Source organism: Choloepus didactylus, chromosome 9, assembly GCF_015220235.1.
Source record: "Choloepus didactylus isolate mChoDid1 chromosome 9, mChoDid1.pri, whole genome shotgun sequence".
Classification (NCBI taxonomy): domain Eukaryota; kingdom Metazoa; phylum Chordata; class Mammalia; order Pilosa; family Megalonychidae; genus Choloepus; species Choloepus didactylus.
Genome location: NC_051315.1, coordinates 44,669,236 through 44,693,578, shown reverse-complemented (window position 1 = coordinate 44,693,578; position 24,343 = coordinate 44,669,236). Strand labels below are relative to the sequence as shown.

Genomic DNA, 24,343 nt, shown 5'->3' with positions numbered 1-24,343 from the left:
ATATTGATATTAGTATCGTATTTTCTGTTCTTTTGGATTACCATAAATGTTATACATTCTGAAAACTGGGAGCAATGTATTTTGACATATCTCATGTTGAAAAATTTTAAAGTGCTATAAAATTTGATAAGAAAGATCAACGAAAAATATTTTGAACTGGTATATATTTTTTTCAGGCTTTGAACAAACAGTTAATTGATACAAGTCTGTCAGGCAGCCATTGCTTTGGGGTATTCTATACAATTTCAAAGAAACTTCAGAAGCTCATGCTTGTCTTGGAGCACACAAAACCAGGAGGCAGTGCATCTAACCCACAAATGGAGAACATGTTCCATATATGTGTGCAAATTAAAACCTATAAAATAACATGGGCATTATAAAATTTGTGTTAAAACTGATAACAGCTTTACTGATTTACTGACAATGAAAATATATAGCATTTTTTCTGTCAGAGCATTTATCAACACTTGGCAACCCTGCACTAACCTGACATGTAAGATGATCAAAATGGATTATGTAATCTTTCCCATTCATTTCTATTGATTTTAGTTATGATAAAATTCATCAGTGTGTCTGAGAATGCTTAGGTTGAAAGGCTCTGGTTGACAAAAAAAAAAAAAAAAAGAAAGGAAAAGAAAAAAAAAAAAAGGGTTCAACAGAGTTGTAATGAATGTAATTTTAGAATAGGATTTCACAAACACAGAAGCTGTGCCCTAAAGGCTCCAACAACAAATTAATCCAAATAATCCTGGCAGTCTCATAAAATTACATCTGCCCATGCAGAGACTCTGCTTTTAAGATAAAACTACAGAATTCCAAGCTAAAAGAATTAATGTGTAAGTGTCATTAAACATACAGTTTGCGAAAATATTTTCAAACTTTTTTTTAAACTTCAACACTAATCAAAGTTATTTCTCTGACTGCCAGTAACATCAAAATGCCAGCAAATGGACCATTTTAATCAGTTTTATTGATTCATGCTTTCAGTTCTTATTCGGTTAAAAACAAGGCACATTAAATACATCCTCTTATTGCTCTATAAATGCATGCAGCTCATTCTGTATATCAAAAGTAATAAATAATGGCAATAAAACACCAAGACTTATAAAAATGACAACCCAGCCTCAAACATAGTATTTAACAGTCCAATCTAGAACAATAACCCAACACAATACATAAAAGTGCCACATATGAAAACATGCAGTGTGTATATCCACACCAGTATTGAGCTTATACTTGATATTCTTTAAAAACACAGTAGGGCTTTTGCACTCCCTAAAAAGGATTGATATAATGAAAAACAGTGCAAGTTAATAGCTCAATTGACTTCACCATTATTACATTCATATACCAAAAATCTTTACAAATGCGTAAAAAAGAGGGAAATAAAATCAATGATCACCCTTACAGTGTATTTAGTAAAAGTCAGGATGCAATTTTTGTTGTACAAAAGAGGAAGCTACATATTGTGAAACACAAAACAAAGCCAGAGAAACTGAAGCAGAATAAGGAGCATGCATTTAACAGCAGAAATCCTAAAACTGTGCTCAGTAAAAATTGATTGAAAGCAAGAATATTGCAAGTAGCATGATGGATACAAGGCAAACAACCTTGGTTTCACAAATAATCCAGCATTATCACAATTATTATGATGTGGTGGGGGCTACTTAAAGAAATATCCAACTCTCCACCACAGATGGGGGTTCCTTCACCTGAATCCCCTTCAAGGCTCTTAAAATAAATATGATGATAAAAGACAATCCCAGCATATCCCATACCACCCCAACAGAATTATCACATTTATATGAAAAGCAAAAAGAATATTCTTTTGCACTTGGAATGGGTTTTTGAATGGGCTTATTCCCCCTCTCCCCCCCCCCTCCTCTTCTTAAATCACGTTAAGAAGCTAGAAAGGCTTAATTAAGAACTTGCTCTAAAATGTTGGGATACTACGTTCACAGCAAAGGCTTGGAACCAGCTCATTTCCAAGATGAGTCTTTGGGATTGGTGAAGGAGCACATATTTTGGAATTAGCAGATTACAAGCAAAAGCAAATATGTTCAAAAGAAGAAAAATGCATTTTTCTTTTTCCTTAAAGTAACTTCACTCATAGCAAATCGTGCATAAACAAGGCCTGTTTCACAAACAGATCCACCCAGGCCAGCCAGGATTTCTAAGCCCAGTCCCTACTGTAATTGATTCAGGGAGGATACAAGCCATCGTTATCTTGATCTAACTAGAAAGAGAGAGAGAGAGAGCACAAAGGTACAATATTATGGGTACATCATTTAGGGTGTTTTAGAAAAAACAGATCTTCCATCTATTGCGTGTCATCGAGTTCTAAACAGTGAAATTATTGTACAGATAGAAAACCACTAAATTGCAAAGCTACATGCATCCATTTATTGTTAAAAAAATAAAAGCCAAGTAAAAAAGTCACACCTTGAAAGGATATAGTTCACAGTGATACCTGGAAGAAATCACTTGCCCTGTCTTAGGTTTTCCTCTAGAAAGTGGCAAGAATCTAACTTCACTTCAAAATAAAATGAGTTAAGATGCAGTCTTTCCCTGTGGTTGGTTTGTTCTGGGAGTGAGGGTGGGGGCTTAGGTGAGTGATCTCCAGTGTTTATGTTGTGACATATAGGCTCATGTCCCACTTGAATGAGGCATAAAGATTTTTGACAATGTTGGCATAAATAGAAATAACAGCACAAAAGTGTTTTATGTACCAGCATAAAAACTAAGATCTCAAGTCTGCACAATGGAAATCTGCTGTGAAATAAAGTGTTGTATTTCCTGTTATATATAAAACCTGATCTTAAAAAAACAAAACAAAACAAAAAAGTAGTTGAATTCACAAAAGTAAGCATAATGAATAAATATTCAAATGACTCTAGTTAAAATACCACCAAAACATAGCAAAAGCATCCCCAGTTTTCAATGTATTACTTATTAAATTCAGTGCAGACTTCAGGGGTGTCTGTGGGGGTGGATGTGAGATTTTGATTTTTAATTTTATTTAAAAAGTAAAATTCCATTGAGGATAGAAAGGCAAAGACTAAAATGACCTTTAATATTTTGCTTTTCTTACACAATTGCAATTAAAGTTAACTAAAATCTATTTTTATAGATTTTTACTATCTGTTTGCAAATATCCCTCAAAAAAATGATGCTGTAAACTAATCAAAATAGACCATTTTTAACAATACCACGTGCTCCATAAATCAGGATTTGGAGACTGAAAATTGTGTTATCATATATGGATATATAAGCCCATTTTTAACCCTTAAATTTGTTACTACTGTAAAGATTTGAGAAATTCGGTCTCATCTCATTACACGCAACATGCCACTTGAATGCTGGTTTTAAAGTAAGAAAAGCAAGGATCTTCTTGGCAACTATAATAGTCAAAGAAAACCAGCAGTGACTGGAAAAAAAAAATGAACTGCTGAGATGAAACTATCACTGTAACTCCCAGCAAATGTCAATGCTCTCCTTGTCTCATACCTGTGATTCTGGAAGCTTTCAAAGTTGCTTTGAGATTTGCTCCTGTAAGTTATACCTAAACTTTTTCTTCCCTCTCCAGTTATGCCAGTCATACTCTAGGTATATAATCGTGCAAAATTATTTTGAAGGAAGAAGGGGTTGGGAGAGCTCCAGAAACACCATCATTTCAATAGTGGTCATCCCCCACTCCACTAATTTTTGGAAAAAAATGCCATCCACAAGCGTAATGTACAGAGGTTGTGCATGTCACAACATTATTCAGCTTCTTCTTTCAATTTCTGCCAAAATATTCTGCCTCTAGAACTGATTTAGAATAAATGAACACACAAACAAAAAAGGAGAATGTCCAATCTAACAGGTCACAAAATGGATATAGAACATCAAATCAGTGCACACTGAAAATGAGAAAAAAAGATAAAACACTTTTTAGAAGCTAGACTGAATGGCAAATACAAATAAAGGATATACACCAACTTCCTAAAGCTTTGGAATGTTTCCCAGTGTTAAAAAGGCAGCTATCCATAACCACAGTTTTGGAGTGGTGCAAGTTATCTCTGGCTGTTACATGGTGACAGTTTTTTCTATGTTTGTTGGCGGTGGATTTACTGCTCAGACTCACAATCCTCCACAACTACGGTCCACAGGAATCGGAACTCTTCTGTCAAGGTTCTCTTCTACAGTTTTCATTAGTATAGCAAGCCGGCTTCCAGACACCCTTCCTTTTTGAATAGCACTCATCAGCTTAAAGAGAAAAGATGCAACAGATTCAGAAGGCAGGACGACTTGCTTCCTTCTTCACAGCTTATTAATGGTTACTACTGTGGTAGGCAGAGGTAATTAAGTGCTCCATCCAAAACCGTAGCAGGTGCTACAGATCAAATAAGGAGAATATGATTTTTGAACATTTCAAAAGGGGAGTGGGGTTGGCAGGTATTTCACCATTGCTGTAAAACCATATCTAGCTAGCAGCAAATCAGACTGCTGTTAAAAGCAAATCTAACAGACTACTTTTTTTTGGCCCTTAATGTGTTCAGGGCACACTTCTTTTTTTTTTTAGCAACTCAAATATTGGATCTTAATTTCGTCTAAAAATCTTAAAAAGGAATCTCAGGGATTGAACAAACACAAACCATGACCTATATTTAACTACCCTTTTTTAGTGTTACTGTACAACCTCAAGTCTCCAAAATCCAAATTCTTTAAAGACTTTTAAAAGTAATTTACATTTAAGTCCTTGAAAATGGACCCAGAGATCTAACTTCAGAATTGAAAGCACTCCACAGCCCAGATTTTAGTTAATTCATTTTTAGCCAATGGATAGATCAGAATTAGTCTTGAAATTACATGCCATCAGTGGGAAAAGGCCTTTAATCTGGAAGGCACTCTGCAATTATAAGCAGAAGGACTTTTCCCCCCCTTTACAAGTTGATGTGGTTTTAACTGTTTGCTTTTCCCTGATTTCACTTCCCAAAAATAAAGAAATTAATTATTTATTTTTAAAAGAACTGATGTAGCCATTCACAGGGGAAAAAAAACACATGCACACACACACACACAGACACACACACAATTCTCAAAATATGTTTAGGGTTACAGTTTTTAGCCTATAGAAATACATTAAAACACGGCTCTGAATGAGGGTTAGAGGCACCTGCCAAGGGGCTGGATCAGAATTTCATGACCTTATTAAAAGCATATTCACAGGCTATTGCTTATTAGACACGGGCTTCTATATACAGAAATGTCATTAAAGCCTAAACCTAAAAATAAAGTCATGTAACCATGCAGCATCTATAGTGATCTTCCCATGAGGATTATTGAAAAATCTTACCAATATTCAAAATGATCTTAATGGGATAAACATAGATTCTTAATCTTCAGAAAAGGAAAATATTTTATTTTAAAAAGCACTATAACTTACTTTACATCTAATGAGACATGGCATAACAATAAGGAATGTTGATATCTAAAGACAGAATGATTTACTGTTTATTGTTTCGTCTCTGATGCTATGAAGTCCATGAAAATTTACAGGAGCAAACAAAACTGACAGAACTAAAGTTATTTTTTTCAACCATAAGCAGTATATGATATAGCAACCTCTAAACATTTTCTTTATAATGTTGTCTTTAAACATTAAAGTATCCAGAAACCATATTACAAGGAAAAAAAAAAAAAAACCCAAACATTTGGGTGTGAATATATTTTATGAGAAATACGGTCAGCATTTTTAAAGCTGAAAGTTACACTCTGTGTATTTGTGCTTGGCAGAAGCATGAATGGTATCTTTCATTTATAATTGGACAAGAAATAGTCAATTATTAAAATATTCTACAAGAAAACCTGCAGATGGATTAAATTAATTTCTGTTCACTGCACTCACGAAAATTTCTTAAAACAACAGTATATCCACAAAATTAGATTCTTATTATTTCTAAACCTCCAGATCTTTCAGCCCTAAATGCTGTTGTTTATTTTTGAACACATGAAATGAAGCACAAGCCATTTCTTTGAAGAAAAGTTTTTTAAAATCCTGAGACAGATAATAAAATGTTCTTCAGAAAACTACACAAAAATGTATTAAATGGTTTCGAAGTTCCAAGCATAAATTTTAAACTCAATTTAAAATGTGCATTTAAACAGTAAGCTAAAGAACCAAACACTCTCTTTTGTAATGCTAGACACAACCTGTGAAAATTTTCTGCATTTAGATTCAACAATGCTCTTATCTGCAGCTCATCTCCAGAGAGACAATTACCATTTCCTTTGCCTTGATCTTGTTTGTTTAACTTGACACAGTGAAGAAAGGGCTGACATTGACCAAAATCCCCAGCATTAATTTATTTCATGTTCAGCATTCATCATTGCCATGGTGCAAGCAAGACCTGGCATTCATTTGAAATACCTGCCCAAGAAGCACTACAGGAAAACCCTAGCTGCTGGGAAACCAATGCATTCTTCATATGATCGGAGTTGTATGGGCAGATACAAATAATGCATGGGTTTTTTTTCTGTTAAGGAACTTTTACAGAATGATGGATAGCATCCAGTCTGAAATTAATTAACAAAAATTCCTTATTATTAACAATAGAGTCTTGAGTAAGTTAAAATTTGGAAATAGAAATATTTTAATTATACGCCTTTACCCCAGAATACAGGAGCCCTTCCTTTGCTTTTCAGGTTCTTTATAATATAAGCAACTAATAGTTACATTCTCAAATGAAAATGAATCTCAAATGAATACAAATGTGATTTTTTTTTTCAACTTCCTCCATTAAAAAGTACCTTCCACATTAGAAGTATTGCATTGCCCCTTTGGAAGATGGGTGGAGAATGGTGCAGCAGTGACATTCCATGGCAAACTTCTTTAAAAGGCATGCATCCTGTCTAGCCCTTTATACCATAATTAACTTGGATTTAATTTATATTGCCCAATGCAACAGAATGTTTCTTATAAAAGGAAAAAGAAAAAAAAAGAGCATGCACCTTGTAGAGCCTTAACCTTGAGGGCAGACATGCCAACCTTGCTGGCTTCAAGCTTTCTTCTTTTTTCAGAATCAAGCAAAAGCTGTGTAGACTTAAAAACCCATACTTGAATACCCATTTACTATAATGATAACCAAAAGATAAAGGGAAATACACGTGTTTCCTTTCATCACAACTTACTTGCAAAAATTCATTGAGTTCAACCTGTCCATTTTTGTTTAAATCTACTTCATTCAGAATTTCATGCAGTGTATTTTCATCCATTTGGACACCGATACTCTGAGTAAATGAAAAGTATAGAATAATCATGAGGTTTAATTAAAAATTAAGTATATTCTTGTATTAATGTTATCAAGCTTTCAAAAATTTAAACAATAATACTGTAGAAAGCATTAGATAAGAAAAAAATTAGCTAAAATCATCTTTATACTCTTCTGCTATTAAAGACTAACATTGAAACAAAAAAAAATGTTACCTCTAATACACGTTGAACATCAACTATGGTAATAAAACCTTTTTGGTCAGCATCAAACTTATGAAATCTCTTCTTGTACCTGAAATACAACACTGATTAATGGAAAAATACACTTACATAGGAATTGAAAAGGAGAAAGATGGAAACATATTAGAAGTACCTGTCAATGTCTGAAGGCAGTAGACTAATTTCAGAGCGATCTGTTAACTGTTCTGATCGAGATTTATACCCCATTTCATAATACAGAAACTTCTTGGCTGTTTCAAGTTCCTCCTAAAACACAGACACATGTAAAATTCAAAGATTTGTAGAAAGAATGATTGACTTGTTTCTGTGTGTGTGTGTGCGCGCGCGCGAGTGTGTGTGGAGGGGTAGTGGATGGGGGCTTGTCTTCAAAACTAGAAGCTGATTCTCACTTATTTGACCACCATATTTCTTAAAAAAAAATTCCAGCTTTACTTAAGTATAATTTGCATTCAATAAAATTCACAAATGTTAGGTACACAGTTTGCTATACACTACCACAATCAAGAAGTAGAACGTGTCTATCATCCTAAAACACATCCTTATGTCCATTTGTAGTTAATTCTTTCCCCTAATCTCCAGCCACAGACAACCCCCCACTGACCTGCTTTCTGTTAGTAGTTTTGCTTTTTCCAGAATTTCATATAAAGGGTTCACAGAGTATGTATTCTTTTGTACTTGACTGCTTTCACTTAACGTAATGATTCTGAGATTCACCCGTGTTGTTGTATATATTAATATTTTGTTTCTTTTTATTGCTGAGTATTCTTCCATGATATTGACCATTTAAATCTACAGGGCCTAATTCTTGTGGTTTGGTGACAAAAAAGCAATTAAAAGTGAAGAAGATATTTAGGCCTTACCTACTATAACGTGGCACGCCGTGTCAAGGCAGACCTCATGAGAGCAGCTCCTCTGAAATCCTGTCACTAGGATTCTGATAGTTACAGAATCATAGGAAGAAACACACTGTCCTGAATGGTTACGCTTCCTGCTCTCAGCATCTCAACCTTCGGTTGGTACTATCTTTGCTAACACCACCACCTACCTTAGTTTTCATCATGTAACTTTCTCATCTACGAACTGCCAAAATGACTCTTGTAATATATTGTACTATATATTATTACAAATCTCTCTCTTTCCTCCCCCATATGGGAGAAGTATACTTCTCAACCCCCTTGATGTGAACTTGGCCATGTGACTTACTTTGGCTCATGGAATATGAATGGAATGGATACCACTTTCGAGTAAAAGCTTTGAAAGCTACAGAACAATTTTGCTTAGCCTATCTTGCTCCTGTGCCATGAGAAGGGCATGTTGCAGGTGCTACTTGGAGCCAACCTACAACCTGGAGAAGAACCATAGCAGCTAACATGCCGCCTTCATGTAATATGAGTGAATAATACATGTTTGCTGTGTTGAGTCACTGAGATTTGAAGTTGCTTGTTAGACAGCACAGTTTAACTAAAGCTGACTAATAGTAGTCTCAAATTCCCCAGAATGCCCAACAAAGGATCTTACTAAATCAGTGGTTCCAAAATTCTGGTCTGCAGAACAGTGTCAGTGCAAAGGAAAATGAGGAAAATAAAACAATGTCACGTGCACTTGCACACAATGTGTTTGCTTATATCAGTCAAGAAGTCCCCTTACTCATTTTTCTTGGGAAGACAAATCTTTTTTTTTTTCCTGAGATTATTCTAGTCCTACTTTTATCTTAGGAAACAGATGCTAGAAATGTTCTTCCTTAATGTTCTCACATAGCAAAATAAATAGTTAACAAGGCTAAATAATTCTCACAATTAAAAAATGTATATATATATACATACATATGTAAGGGGTGTGTGTGTGTGTTTGGAGAGAGAGAGAGAGAAAGAGAAAGAGAGAGAGAAACTTTCCACCTTAGTGTTTTCTTTTAGTCTAGAACTACTCTTCTGCATAAGACATGATTTCAAATCCCTATACCATCTACACCACACCATGCTGGATAATTTCCTCCAGACCACAATTACTCTGTTTTATAATACCATTATCAGAACAAAACACAATACTCCAACAGAGAACTTACAAGTACCTAGAAGGGAGTAACTATCAGCTTAATCAATTTAGATATATGATTTCTATTAATGCAGCGTATGATTGCAATTGGATTTGGGGGCAGCCATGGTCCACACTAAATGCTATCCATTCACAGTTAACCAAGAGCATATTTCTTTTTCACAAGTGCTACTGTTAAGCCTTGCCAAATCTATCTTGAATGGATGGAGTTTTTTTACTACTTTATGCAAGGCTTGCCATTTATCTCTATTAAATTATAGCTAATGAAATTTCACACATTGTTTTGATTTGCCATCCAACATTCACGCTCCCTCCAGTACACATCATTGGTACACCAATGATGCATGCCATCAACATTATAATAAAAAACCTTGAACCAAGGATAAACTAGGCCAAGACCAAGGAGAGAATCCCTCTGACCTGCTACTAGAGACCTCTTCTGAGGCCAACATTGGTCAATGAACTGGTTACAAATCCGCCAATTTTTCAAAGATATTACATGGGGTTTCATAAAATGCTTCATAGAATCCAAATACATTTTGTCTTTAACATTTTCTTGATCTAACTATATGATTACTCTATCTAAAATGGAAATGAGATGCCTGAAATAATTTTTCCTAAGTGTTTTTTACTGGCTTCCAGTGATCACCATTGGATGTTGTTGATTAAACACTTAAAATGCCATAATCTATAAAACTGCCCAAGATCAATGCCAAGATCACCAATTTATAGGCTACAAACTCTACTTTTCTCTCCCCTTCCCTTTTGAAAATTGGTGTTACATTTGCCCACCTTCTGTCTTTTGGCCCATTTCCTATTTTCCACAATATTTTAAAGATCAACAGTAGTTAAATAATCCCATCTGTAAATTCTCTGAGTACCCTGAGGTATAATTTTTCTGGGCTGACATACAAACTCATTTAGAGCAGCCTTCTCTTTGAATGTCTATTTCCTCTTACCAATATTGATTTTGCTCTTTCCACACTGAAAATCATTCTCCTTAACCAAAAAGTAAATAAATAAAGTCGGTATTAAACTACGAGTTTAAGTTCTCCTTTCTCTCCAGCATTCACTAATATTGTGCCTGTCACCTTAAGCAAAGGTCTAGGTTAGGCCTTACTTGCATTCCTCTCCACTTTTAAAAATTATTTTTGACGTCCTTAGCATTTTTTTCCTCAACACTAAGCCAATTCCTGACACTATTCATATATATCAATATTAGTCCTGGATACCCTGTCATTATTGAGCACTTGCCTTCCATCTGTTTTAAATATGCTTATCAGTTTGCTTTGTCCAGAGACACTTGCTCCACTTTTGCTTCACCTGCTTCCTCTTTGTCCTCCTAATTGGAATCAAATTTGAAAGAATTTCTTTTGTAAGACTGAATCCACCTGAGTGGTCTTTTCTCTAAAGTCTTTAATGAAAAGTATCTTTTTTCTGAATGTTATAAAATCTACCTTACAGAATCCTATGGAAGCATTTCCCCAAATACGTTCTAAGCAATACTAGATACCCCCAGGGCTGCCCTCCCCAAGAGCAAGGGTTTGGTTCTGTATATAAACAAGTTCCTACTTCATGACCCTCTTAGAAATTGGCAATGCACATAGTATTTTAAAGACTACAAATTATTCTGCACTAAAGAAACTGTTTCATTTGTTTAACTCAGAATTTCCCAAAATCTTTGACCTTGGAGTCATCTTTTAACTCACATTAATTAGTAGCCTGTGGAACACAATTTGGCAATGTCACTCTCTCTAAATGTCCCCACCAACACCTCTGTCAATCCCCAACTCCCTCAGACATTGCTTTCCTCCCTAGTCATTTCTTCCAAGTTGGTTGGATTTTGATCTTAAGCAGCCGGTCCCCTATATCTTTCTCTAAATTTTAGAAAACATGCATTTTTCTCTGAGGTATATATGTGCTGTAACCCCATTAGATTTCAAAATCCTTGAAACTATGAGCCATTTATTATTCCCCTAAAATATCTGGAACAATGCTCAGTATACAAGTCACTCATTAAGTATTGACTGCTAAAAACAACCACAATTCATCTACAGAGAATTATTTATCACCTCATTCCTCTTTCACTCCTGCAGGTTAAATAATTCCCCTGCTTTTAACCTTTTCTCAGAAGGTTTTAATTCTTTTTTCCCCCTCTCCTTGGTTCTCTGTAGCCTCTCCACGATTCTCATTAATACTCCTATCGCTCAGATACTGAGTAATAACTTTAGGTCTTTTATTTCTGTTACTTTGTTGAGAGGAATGAGAAAGTATTTCTGAGCAAACAAATCTGCTTATAAAATTTGAACTGAAGTTAAATCTAGATTCCCAGAAGGGCCAAATACAACCAGTTTACAGAATTTTCTTCCGTCTTCCTACTTCCCACAACCTGAGTTCCTGGCAAAAAATATGAGCCTGCATATTCAAATCATTCCAACCATAATTTTTAGTGGAACACAGCATCCTCAGTCCTTCTATATGGTAAAAATGATTGGCAGTAGCACAGGAGTAAGTTTCATTGTTGGGTTGCCTCTGTATATAGCTTTATGATCAAATCAAAACTCAAACCTGGAAGAGCTATAAATCAGTGCTGCTAATGCAGAGGCAACAGGGCAAATGGGGAAAGCACATGCTATGGGATCAAAATATCTGGTTTCAGTCCCAGTTTCACAACTTGCTGGGAGTGTGAATCGCAACAGGCACTTACTCTCTGAAAGCTGTTTCCTCAATCATAAAACGGAGTAATCTCTGAGAATGTAGGTCAAGACTGAGGAACACTTTTGGCCAGTGATTTCCACCACCTGATCTGTACAGATTACATCACAAATACTAAAGAGGCACTTTAAAAAAAACACAGGGCCTAGGTCTTACCCCCGAAGATTCTGACTCTGCAAGTCTGAAATCTAGCCTGGAAATCTGCCCTTTCCCCCACATTTCCAAAGTGATTCTCAGAGGTAACCATCTTGGGGACTCTATACCAAAATAAGAATTTTTAAAGGTCAGGATCTATGCCCAATCCTTCCTTGAACCTTCAGCATATGACATAATTCTGACACAAAGTCAGTGCTCCATAACGTCAATTTATTCATTCATGTAAACCATTGTGGGGATTCGGGCTTTACTCTGAGTGAAAGGCAGTGTTTTGTTTGCTTTTAGGAGAGGAGGTGTTAGTTACCCATCCTCCTCTTACTAAATGTACCAGCAGCATTTGATATAATAAATCACTTCCTTCTTCTTGAAATTATTCCTTGCCCACAGGGACACCACTTCCTCCCACTTCTCCACTTTCTCCAATCTCAAGAGCTATTACTCTCTCATTTTCCTTGGTTCTTCCTTATCTTCTCAATTTCTAAACTGTGGAGTACTCTGATTGCTTTTGTTCTCTAGTTATACTAACTCTCTACATTACCTCATCCAGTCTAGTGGCTTAAATGCCACCTATATGTCGACAACTCTCAAATCTATATATCTGACCCAGACCTCCCCTCCAAATTTCTGAATAACACAGTTGATGATCTAACTTACATTTTAATATAATCACTAAAGTTAGTAGAGCAAGGAAGTCAGGTAAGAAGAGGGAAGCTATTATTATCCTTATGAGAGATGATGATAGCCTGAATCAAGGTAATAGCAGTTGAAAGTGTTCAGAAGTTGAACTCAAACTATTATTTACAGATAAATATAATAAGGTTTGCTGATGGATTGAGATATTGGGTGTAAGAGAATGCATTAAGTATGATATTTAGGTTTAGGCCTGAACAACCAAGGAGTGGAATTGCCACTTATGAAACAAAGAAACTTACTGGAGTAGTTGTTTGGAGGAGGTAGGAGAAGATTCAAGAGAGATGATGTTCCAAAAAGTAAGAAAGTAGTTCAAGAAGGAAGGAAGAATCAACCGTTTCAAATGCTACTAATTGATCAAGTCAAATGAAGACTGAGAGTTAACAAGTATATTGAGCAACACAGAGTTATTGGTGAGCTTGAGAAGAGCTGGCACAGTTAAGTGATGGGCAAAAGAACCTCATTGGTATGGATTCAAGAGAGAGTAGGGGGAAAGCAATTAGACCTAAAGAGTACAGATAGTACTTTCTGAATGAATGTATGAAAATGCTTCATAAAGTTCTGTGTAAAATTAGAGTTTGGTTTAATTAAAAACTGTGAAGATCCTCTTATCAGATTCATTCTTATTACAAGTCCAGGCCTGTACTTGAGCATCATTCTTAATTTGGATATAAATATAAAATCTAAAATGAGGCAACTGAATAATCATTTGGTAGTCAGTCAGTGAAACCACTATTTCCTATCAAAGACAAATGAGCAAGAGTCTCAATTGCACCACAGAATATATTCTAAGATTGTTTACAATAAGAACCAGAAAAGGCTCCAGCACAAGCATTATTATCTTTCTTCAGGCATTACGAGAGAGTTTCCTAAAAGGGATTTTCCAGTAACAACTGAACTTTGGTATTAGGTACAGGAATCTTTTCTCACGTCCCTAAAAACTAGTAGTGGGGGGCGGGGCAAGATGGCAGACTGGTGAGCTGTAAGTTTTAGTTACTCCTCCAGGAAAGTAGGTAAAAAGCCAGGAACTGCGTGGACTGGACACCACAGAGCAATCTGTCTTTGGGCATACTTCATACAACACTCATGAAAACATGGAACTGCTGAGATCAGCGAAATCTGTAAGTTTTTGCGGCCAGGGGACCCGCGCCCCTCCCTGCCAGGCTCAGACCCGTGGGAGGAGGGGCTGCCAGCTCCGGGAAGGAGAACGGAGAACTGCAGTGGTAGCCCTTCTCAGAAACTCATTCTACTGATCCAGACTACAACCATAGATAGACTGAGACCAGACACCAGAGAATCTGAGAGCTGCCACCCCAGCAGAGAGGAGACAGGCATAGGAAAAAAAAAAATAACACGAAAAACTCCAAAATAAAAGCAGACGATTTTTGGAGTTCTGGTGAACACAGAAAGGGGAAGGGCGGAGCTCAGGCCTTGAGGCGCATATGCAAATCCCGAAGAAAAGCCGATCTCTCTGCCCTGTGGACCTTTCATTAATGGCCCTGGTTGCTTTGTCTATTAGCATTTCAATAACCCATTAGATCTCTGAGGAGGGCCCTTTTTTTTTTTTTTAATCCTTTTTACCTTTTCTAAAACAATTACTCTAAGAAGCCCAATACAGAAAGCTTCAAAGAATTGCAATTTGGGCACCTCAAGTCAAGAGCAGAACTAAGAGAGCTCTGAGACAAAAGGCAATAATCCAGTGGCTGAGAAAATTCACTAAACACCACAACTTCCCAAGAAAAGGGGGGTGTCCGCTCACAGCCACCATCCTGGTGGACAGGAAACACTCCTGCCCATCGCCAGCCCCATAGCCTAGACCTGCCCCACACAACCCAGTGTGACGGAAGTGCTTCAAATAACAGGCACACACCACAAAACTGGGCGTGGACATTAGCCTTCCCTGCAACCTCAGCTGATTGTCGCAGAGCTGGGAAGGTGGAGCAGTGTGAATTAACAAAGCCCCATTCAGCCATCATTTGAGCAGACTGGGAGCCTCCCTACACAGCCCAGCAGCCCAGAACTGCCCTGGGGGGACGGCACTCACCTGTGACATAGCACAGTCATCCCTCAACAGAGGACCCGGGGTGCACAGCCTGGAAGAGGGGCCCACTTGCAAGTCTCAGGAGCCATACGCCAATACCAAGGACTTGTGGGTCAGTGGCAGAGACAAACTGTGGCAGGACTGAACTGAAGGATTAGACTATTGCAGCAGCTTTAAAACTCTAGGATCATCAGGGAGATTTGATTGTTAGGGCCACCCCCCCTCCCCGACTGCCCAGAAACACGCCCCACATACAGGGCAGGCAACACCAACTACACACGCAAGCTTGGTACACCAATTGGGCCCCACAAGACTCACTCCCCCACTCACCAAAAAGGCTAAGCAGGGGAGAACTGGCTTGTGGAGAACAGGTGGCTTGTGGACGCCACCTGCTGGTTAGTTAGAGAAAGTGTACTCCACGAAGCTGTAGATCTGATAAATTAGAGATAAGGACTTCAATAGGTCTACAAACCGTAAAAGAACCCTATCAAGTTCAGCAAATGCCACGAGGCCAAAAACAACAGAAAATTATAAAGCATATGAAAAAACCAGACGATATGGATAACCCAAGCCCAAGCACCCAATCAAAAGACCAGAAGAGACACAGCACCTAGAGCAGCTACTCAAAGAACTAAAGATGAACAATGAGACCATAGTACGGGATATGAAGGAAATCAAGAAGACTCTAGAAGAGCATAAAGAAGACATTGCAAGACTAAATAAAAAAATGGATGATCTTATGGAAATTAAAGAAACTGTTGACCAAATTAAAAAGATTCTGGACACTCATAGTACAAGACTAGAGGAAGTTGAACAACGAATCAGTGACCTGGAAGATGACAGAATGGAAAATGAAAGCATAAAAGAAAGAATGGGGAAAAAAATTGAAAAAATCGAAATGGACCTCAGGGATATGATAGATAATATGAAACGTCCAAATATAAGACTCATTGGTGTCCCAGAAGGGGAAGAAAAGGGTAAAGGTCTAGGAAGAGTATTCAAAGAAATTGTTGGGGAAAACTTCCCAAATCTTCAAAACAACATAAATACACAAATCATAAATGCTCAGCGAACTCCAAATAGAATAAATCCAAATAAACCCACTCCGAGACATATACTGATCACACTGTCAAACACAGAAGAGAAGGAGCAAGTTCTGAAAGCAGCAAGAGAAAGGCAATTCACCACATACAAAGGAAACAGCATAAGACTAAGTAGTGACTACTCAGCAGCCATCATGGAGGCGAGAAGGCAGTGGCACGATATACCTAAAATTCTGAGTGAGAAAAATTTCCAGCCAAGAATACTTTATCCAGCAAAGCTCTCCTTCAAATTTGAGGGAGAGCTTAAATTTTTCACAGACAAACAAATGCTGAGAGAATTTGCTAACAAGAGACCTGCCCTACTGGAGATACTCAAGGGAGCCCTACAGACAGAGAAACAAAGACAGGACAGAGAGACTTGGAGAAAGGTTCAGTACTAAAGAGATTCGGTATGGGTACAATAAAGGGTATTAATAGAGAGAGGAAAAAATATGGCAAACATAAACCAAAGGATAAGACGGCCGATTCAAGAAATGCCTTCACGGTTTTAACGTTGAATGTAAATGGATTAAACTCCCCAATTAAAAGATATAGATTCGCAGAATGGATCAAAAAAAAGGAACCATCAATATGTTGCATACAACAGACTCATCTTAGACACAGGGACACAAAGAAACTGAAAGTGAAAGGATGGAAAAAAATATTTCATGCAAGCTACAGCCAAAAGAAAGCAGGTGTAGCAATATTAATCTCAGATAAAATAGACTTCAAATGCAGGGATGTTTTGAGAGACAAAGAAGGCCACTACATACTAATAAAAGGGGCAATTCAGCAAGAAGAAATAACAATCGTAAATGTCTATGCACCCAATCAAGGTGCCACAAAATACATGAGAGAAACACTGGCAAAACTAAAGGAAGCAATTGATGTTTCCACAATAATTGTGGGAGACTTCAACACATCACTCTCTCCTATAGATAGATCAACCAGACAGAAGACCAATAAGGAAATTGAAAACCTAAACAATCTGATAAATGAATTAGATTTAACAAACATATACAGGACATTACATCCCAAATCACCAGGATACACATACTTTTCTAGTGCTCACGGAACTTTCTCCAGAATGGATCATATGCTGGGACATAAAACAAGCCTCAATAAATTTAAAAAGATTGAAATTATTCAAAGCACATTCTCTGACCACAATGGAATACAATTAGAAGTCAATAACCATCAGAGACTTAGAAAATTCACAAATACCTGGAGGTTAAACAACACACTCCTAAACAATCAGTGGGTTAAAGAAGAAATAGCAAGAGAAATTGCTAAATATATAGAGACAAATGAAAATGAGAACACAACATACCAAAACCTATGGGATGCAGCAAAAGCAGTGCTAAGGAGGAAATTTATAGCACTAAACGCAAATATTAAAAAGGAAGAAAGAGCCAAAATCAAAGAACTAATGGATCAACTGAAGAAGCTAGAAAATGAACAGCAAACCAATCCTAAACCAAGTAGAAGAAAAGAAATAACAAGGATTAAAGCAGAAATAAATGACATAGAGAACAAAAAAACAATAGAGAGGATAAATATCACCAAAAGTTGGTTCTTTGAGAAGATCAACAAGATTGACAAGCCCCTAGCTAGACTGACAAAATCAAAAAGAGAGAAGACCCATATCAACAAAATAATGAATGAAAAAGGTGACATAACTGCAGATCCTGAAGAAATTAAAAAAATTATAAGAGGATATTATGAACAACTGTATGGCAACAAACTGGACAATGTAGAAGAAATGGACAATTTCCTGGAAACATATGAACAACCTAGACTGACCAGAGAAGAAATAGAAGACCTCAACCAACCCATCATAAGCAAAAAGATCCAATCAGTCATCAAAAATCTCCCCACAAATAAATGCCCAGGGCCAGATGGCTTCACAGGGGAATTCTACCAAACTTTCCAGAAAGAACTGACACCAATCTTACTCAAACTCTTTCAAAACATTGAAGGAAATGGAACACTACCTAACTCATTTTATGAAGCTAACATCAATCTAATACCAAAACCAGGCAAAGATGCTACAAAAAAGGAAAACTACCGGCCAATCTCCCTAATGAATATAGATGCAAAAATCCTCAACAAAATACCTGCAAATCGAATCCAAAGACACATTAAAAAAATCATACACCATGACCAAGTGGGGTTCATTCCAGGCATGCAAGGATGGTTCAACATAAGAAAAACAATCAATGTATTACAACACATTAACAAGTCAAAAGGGAAAAATCAATTGATCATCTCAATAGATGCTGAAAAAGCATTTGACAAAATCCAACATCCCTTTTTGATAAAAACACTTCAAAAGGTAGGAATTGAAGGAAACTTCCTCAACATGATAAAGAGCATATATGAAAAACCCACAGCCAGCATAGTACTCAATGGTGAGAGACTGAAAGCCTTCCCTCTAAGATCAGGAACAAGACAAGGATGCCCGCTGTCACCACTGTTATTCAACATTGTGCTGGAAGTGCTAGCCAGGGCAATCCGGCAAGACAAAGAAATAAAAGGCATCCAAATTGGAAAAGAAGAAGTAAAACTGTCATTGTTTGCAGATGATATGATCTTATATCTAGAAAACCCTGAGAAATGAACGATACACCTACTAGAGCTAATAAACAAATTTAGCAAAGTAGCGGGATACAAGATTAATGCACATAAGTCAGTAATGTTTCTATATGCTAGAAATGAACAAACTGAAGAGACACTCAAGAAAAAGATACCATTTTCAATAGCAACTAAAAAAATCAAGTACCTAGGAATAAACTTAACCAAAGATGTAAAAGACCTATACAAAGAAAACTACATAACTCTACTAAAAGAAATAGAAGGGGACCTTAAAAGATGGAAAAATATTCCATGTTCATGGATAGGAAGAGTAAATGTCATTAAGATGTCAATTCTACCCAAACTCATCTACAGATTCAATGCAATCCCAATCAAAATTCCAACAACCTACTTTGCAGACTTGGGAAAGCTAGTTATCAAATTTATTTGGAAAGGGAAGATGCCTCGAATTGCTAAAGACACTCTAAAAAAGAAAAACGAAGTGGGAGGACTTACACTCCCTGACTTTGAAGCTTATTATAAAGCCACAGTTGTCAAAACAGCATGGTACTGGCACAAAGATAGACATATAGATCAATGGAATCGAATTGAGAATTCAGAGATAGACCCTCAGATCTATGGCCGACTGATCTTTGATAAGGCCCCCAAAGTCACTGAACTGAGCCATAATGGTCTTTTCAACAAATGGGGCTGGGAGAGTTGGATATCCATATCCAAAAGAATGAAAGAGGACCCCTACCTCACCCCTTACACAAAAATTAACTCAAAATGGACCAAAGATCTCAATATAAAAGAAAGTACCATAAAACTCCTAGAAGATAATGTAGGAAAACATCTTCAAGACCTTGTATTAGGCGGCCACTTCCTAGACTTTACACCCAAAGCACAAGCAACAAAAGAGAAAATAGATAAATGGGAGCTCCTCAAGCTTAGAAGTTTCTGCACCTCAAAGGAATTTCTCAAAAAGGTAAAGAGGCAGCCAACTCAATGGGAAAAAATTTTTGGAAACCATGTATCTGACAAAAGACTGATATCTTGCATATACAAAGAAATCCTACAACTCAATGACAATAGTACAGACAGCCCAATTATAAAATGGGCAAAAGATATGAAAAGACAGTTCTCTGAAGAGGAAATACAAATGGCCAAGAAACACATGAAAAAATGTTCAGCTTCACTAGCTATTAGAGAGATGCAAATTAAGACCACAATGAGATACCATCTAACAACGGTTAGAATGGCTGCCATTAAACAAACAGGAAACTACAAATGCTGGAGGGGATGTGGAGAAATTGGAACTCTTATTCATTGTTGGTGGGACTGTATAATGGTTCAGCCACTCTGGAAGTCAGTCTGGCAGTTCCTTAGAAAACTAGATATAGAGCTACCATTCGATCCAGCGATTGCACTTCTGGGTATATACCCAGAAGATCGGAAAGCAGTGACACGAACAGATATCTGCATGCCAATGTTCATAGCAGCATTATTCACAATTGCCAAGAGATGGAAACAACCCAAATGTCCTTCAACAGATGAGTGGATAAAGAAAATGTGGTATATACACACGATGGAATACTACGCGGCAGTAAGAAGGAACAATCTGGTGAAGCATATGACAACATGGATGAACCTTGAAGACATAATGCTGAGCGAAATAAGCCAGGCACAAAAAGAGAAATATTATATGCTGCCACTAATGTGAACTTTGAAAAATGTAAAACAAATGGTTTATAATGTAGAATGTAGGGGAACTAGCAGTAGAGAGCAATTAAGGAAGGGGGAACAATAATCCAAGAAGAACAGATAAGCTATTTAATGTTCTGGGGATGCCCAGAAATGACTATGGTCTGTTAATTTCTGATGGATATAGTAGGAACAAGTTCACAGAAATGATGCTATATTATGTAACTTTCTTGGGGTAAAGTAGGAACATGTTGGAAGTTAAGCAGTTATCTTAGGTTAGTTTTCTTTTTCTTACTCCCTTGTTATGGTCTCTTTGAAATGTTCTTTTATTGTATGTTTGTTTTCTTTTTAACTTTTTTTTTTCATACAGTTGAATTAAAAAAGAAGGGAAAGTTAAAAAAAAAAAAAAAGAAAAACAAGGAAAAAAAAAAAAGATGTAGTGCCCCCTTGAGGAGCCTGTAGAGAATGCAGGGGTATTCGCCTACCCCACCTCCATGGTTGCTAACATGACCACAGACATAGGGGACTGGTGGTTTGATGGGTTGAGCCCTCTACCATAAGTTTTACCCTTGGGAAGACGGTTGCTGCAAAGGAGAGGCTAGGCCTCCCTATATTTGTGCCTAAGAGTCTCCTCCTGAATGCCTCTTTGTTGCTCAGATGTGGCCCTCTCTCTCTGGCTAAGCCAACTTGAAAGGTGAAATCACTGCCCTCCCCCCTACGTGGGATCAGACACCCAGGGGAGTGAATCTCCCTGGCAACGTGGAATATGACTCCCGGGGAGGAACGTAGACCCGGCACCGTGGGACGGAGAACATCTTCTTGACCAAAAGGGGGATGTGAAAGGAAATGAAATAAGCTTCAGTGGCAGAGAGATTCCAAAACGAGCCGAGAGATCACTCTGGTGGGCACTCTTACGCACACTTTAGACAATCCTTTTTAGGTTCTAAAGAATTGGGGTAGCTGGTGGTGGATACCTGAAACTATCAAACTAAAACCCAGAACCCATGAATCTCGAAGACAGTTGTATAAAAATGTAGCTTATGAGGGGTGACAATGGGATTGGGAAAGCCATAAGGACCAAACTCCACTTTGTCTAGTTTATGGATCGATGTGTAGAAAAGTAGGGGAAGGAAACAAACAGACAAAGGTACCCAGTGTTCTTTTTTACTTCAATTGCTCTTTTTCACTCTAATTATTATTCTTGTTATTTGTGTGTGTGTGCTAATGAAGGTGTCAGGGATTGATTTAGGTGATGAATGTACAACTATGTAATGGTACTGTAAACAATCAAAAGTACAATTTGTTTTGTATGACTGCGTGGTATGTGAATATATCTCAATAAAATGATGATTAAAAAAAAAAAAAAAAAAAGACTAGTAGTATTAACCAACACACTGACACACAAATTGGCAAGAAATCTAAGGTCACCATCAGAAAGTATGCAAGCTTCTAGTAACAGATCAAGTCATGACGTGTTTATATTGAGAACTGTGGTTTTAAAACTTTATAATACCTCTTTCTTACGATCACTCCAATTCAGTTCTCTGGCCATCAGCTCAACAACCCTAGGAAGGGCCTCCTCTGCTGCCTGGACATTTAGAAAGGCCAGGCGAGTGCGACGGGAAATCATATCTACCGCAGTGCAGGCATACTCCTTAATCCCGTATTTTACCTGTATTTGAATTAAAGTAAAATTATTAGGTTAACACCTTTTTTCAAAACAGAAAGCAAAGTTTAACTTAAAAATAAAATTAGTGCTTAGGAAAGGTGACATTTTTCTTTATAGTCTCTGGTACCCAGTAAGCATGAGACAAGTAGTGGCAGCACACACTTCCTCCTGCCTGCCAAAGGATGTTTGAAAAATGGGATAAATTGGACAAAAGTTAATGCCTTCTTCCTGAATAGAACCTGGCAGAAACATGCAAACTGCATCACTTCTCATTTGCCATTTATAGTAATCACTTACCTCTTTCCTTATACATAATATGGATGCTAACTTACATAGCTGAATAAGCAAAGGACAAATATAAATAGTTATGGTCTCATCTTCATAGGCTGTAGAGAGTTTTCTGTCTTAGGGTAACCGGATGATAACTGACAAAACCAGATGATAACTGACAAAACTTGGGTAGGAACCGTGAAGGAGAAAGAAATCCATATATTCTAATCATTATTATTATTACCATTACCAACCTCATTTCCAAATTAAAATTTTGCAAATGAAAGGAACTGTTCTAAACAGACATTTTACTTCAGATTCTAGCTTATATATAGTATATGTGCATTAAATCTGAGTTATGTATAATTTTTAAAGAAAATGAAAAATGAACAGATGAATGGTACTCCATGTGTGATGGTTTGCAGGTTTTACAGACCCCAGAAAAAAGCAAAATCTTAAAGCGAATCCAGCCCTGTGAGTGTAGACTTATTGTGGGCGGGACCTTTTGATTAGGTTATTTCAGTTGAGGCAAGCCCCAGGTGGGTCTGGATCGTCTTACTGGAGCCCTTTTAAGAGCATGAAAGAGAGAAAAATACACAGGACACAAAAGCTGAGAGAGAAACACACTGAAGACAGAGAGGAGAAAAGCCACAGAAGCTGAGGGAGGACTCAGAAGCTCAGAAGAAAGCCATGGACGGAGCAGCCAGGCTGAAAGCAACAAAACCCAGGAGAGAAGGACCAGCAGACACTGCCATGTGCCTTGCCATGTGACAGAGAAATCCCAGATCGCCAGCAGCTTGTCTTTAGGAAGAAGGCACTGTCTTGACGATGCTTTGATTTGGACATTTTCACGGCCTCAGAACTGTAAGCTTCTAAGCTAATAAATCTCCACTGTAAAAGCCAACCCACTTCTGGTATATTGCAATTTGGCAACTTTCATAAACTAAAACACCATGGCAGGCAAGAAATTCACATATGACCATTCACATACCTCAGCCTCAATATATGGAAATTCAGAAACAAGACGCACTCCAACAATGGGCCACCGCTTTCCAGTCACACTTGCCATTTTGGCCACCTCAAAAGCCTTGTCACCATAGGTGGAGGCAAGATGCTGTGCCACCTGGGAAAATAAGACTGCATTAGGTAAGTACTTTGAATATGAATACCTCCTAGGTACAAAGCAAGAAAATATACATGCTTATCTTGTCAATTTTCCCACAGTCTGAAACTAATTGTCTAGCAGGATATTAGACTGATTTTGTGGGAGGAAACCACTTGGGCTTCAAATGCTTAGGCCAGCACTAACTCTACTACTCATGTATCACTCTACCAGTGACTGATGAAGCTTCAGCTGCATTCTGCTCCTTTATATCACTTTCAAAGAATAACCTTCCCTTATGCTTGAGATAGAAAGAATTTGAGATGTCCTGTCTGCTAGGAACAACTAAACTGCAGGTTTTAAAATAGAGAGTAAAATGCACAATGTCTTTTTTAGGTGACTAAAGGAAGGTATGATCATCTCTCTTATTTTTAAGTTTACTTCCACAGCACATAGACAGAAACATACCAGCCAAAGGGGCTCTGTAGGAGGGAGGCCACATGGTTGCCAATTCTGCTACTAGCAACAGTGAAATTAGGCAAAGAAAAAGAGGATGTGGCAATGCATACCCACCTCACTTTCAAGACCATAATCCTGGACAAGCCGAATGTAGAGTGTGGGGCTCCAATCTTTACCCCCTTGAAGGAAAAGCCCAACTGTTCTACTTGGTCCTGCATTCAAATTGTGAGTCCTGACAGCAGCATTGACAGTATCTTCTGCCATAGATCGGTATGTTGTCCACTTTCCACCTAAAAAGTTGATAAGTAATCCATCCGGTTGCTATCCCTTATTT

General features: G+C 37.4%; 1 protein-coding gene across 2 annotated transcripts in view; it reads right to left on the bottom strand.

The window, feature by feature from the left end:
* Positions 1–676: 676 nt before the first annotated feature.
* GPD2 (glycerol-3-phosphate dehydrogenase 2) overlaps positions 677–24,343 on the bottom strand; it is a 151,237-nt gene continuing 127,570 nt past the window's right edge. For both annotated transcript variants that reach the window (XM_037849299.1, XM_037849298.1), the window contains exons 11-17: positions 24,124–24,299; positions 23,440–23,571; positions 22,023–22,181; positions 7,629–7,741; positions 7,469–7,547; positions 7,174–7,272; positions 677–4,248 (exon numbers count right to left, since the gene is read on the bottom strand). In XM_037849299.1, the coding sequence (XP_037705227.1) occupies positions 4,123–4,248; positions 7,174–7,272; positions 7,469–7,547; positions 7,629–7,741; positions 22,023–22,181; positions 23,440–23,571; positions 24,124–24,299 (884 nt within the window). In that variant the 3' untranslated portion in view covers positions 677–4,122. The remainder of the gene's footprint in view (positions 4,249–7,173; positions 7,273–7,468; positions 7,548–7,628; positions 7,742–22,022; positions 22,182–23,439; positions 23,572–24,123; positions 24,300–24,343) is intronic.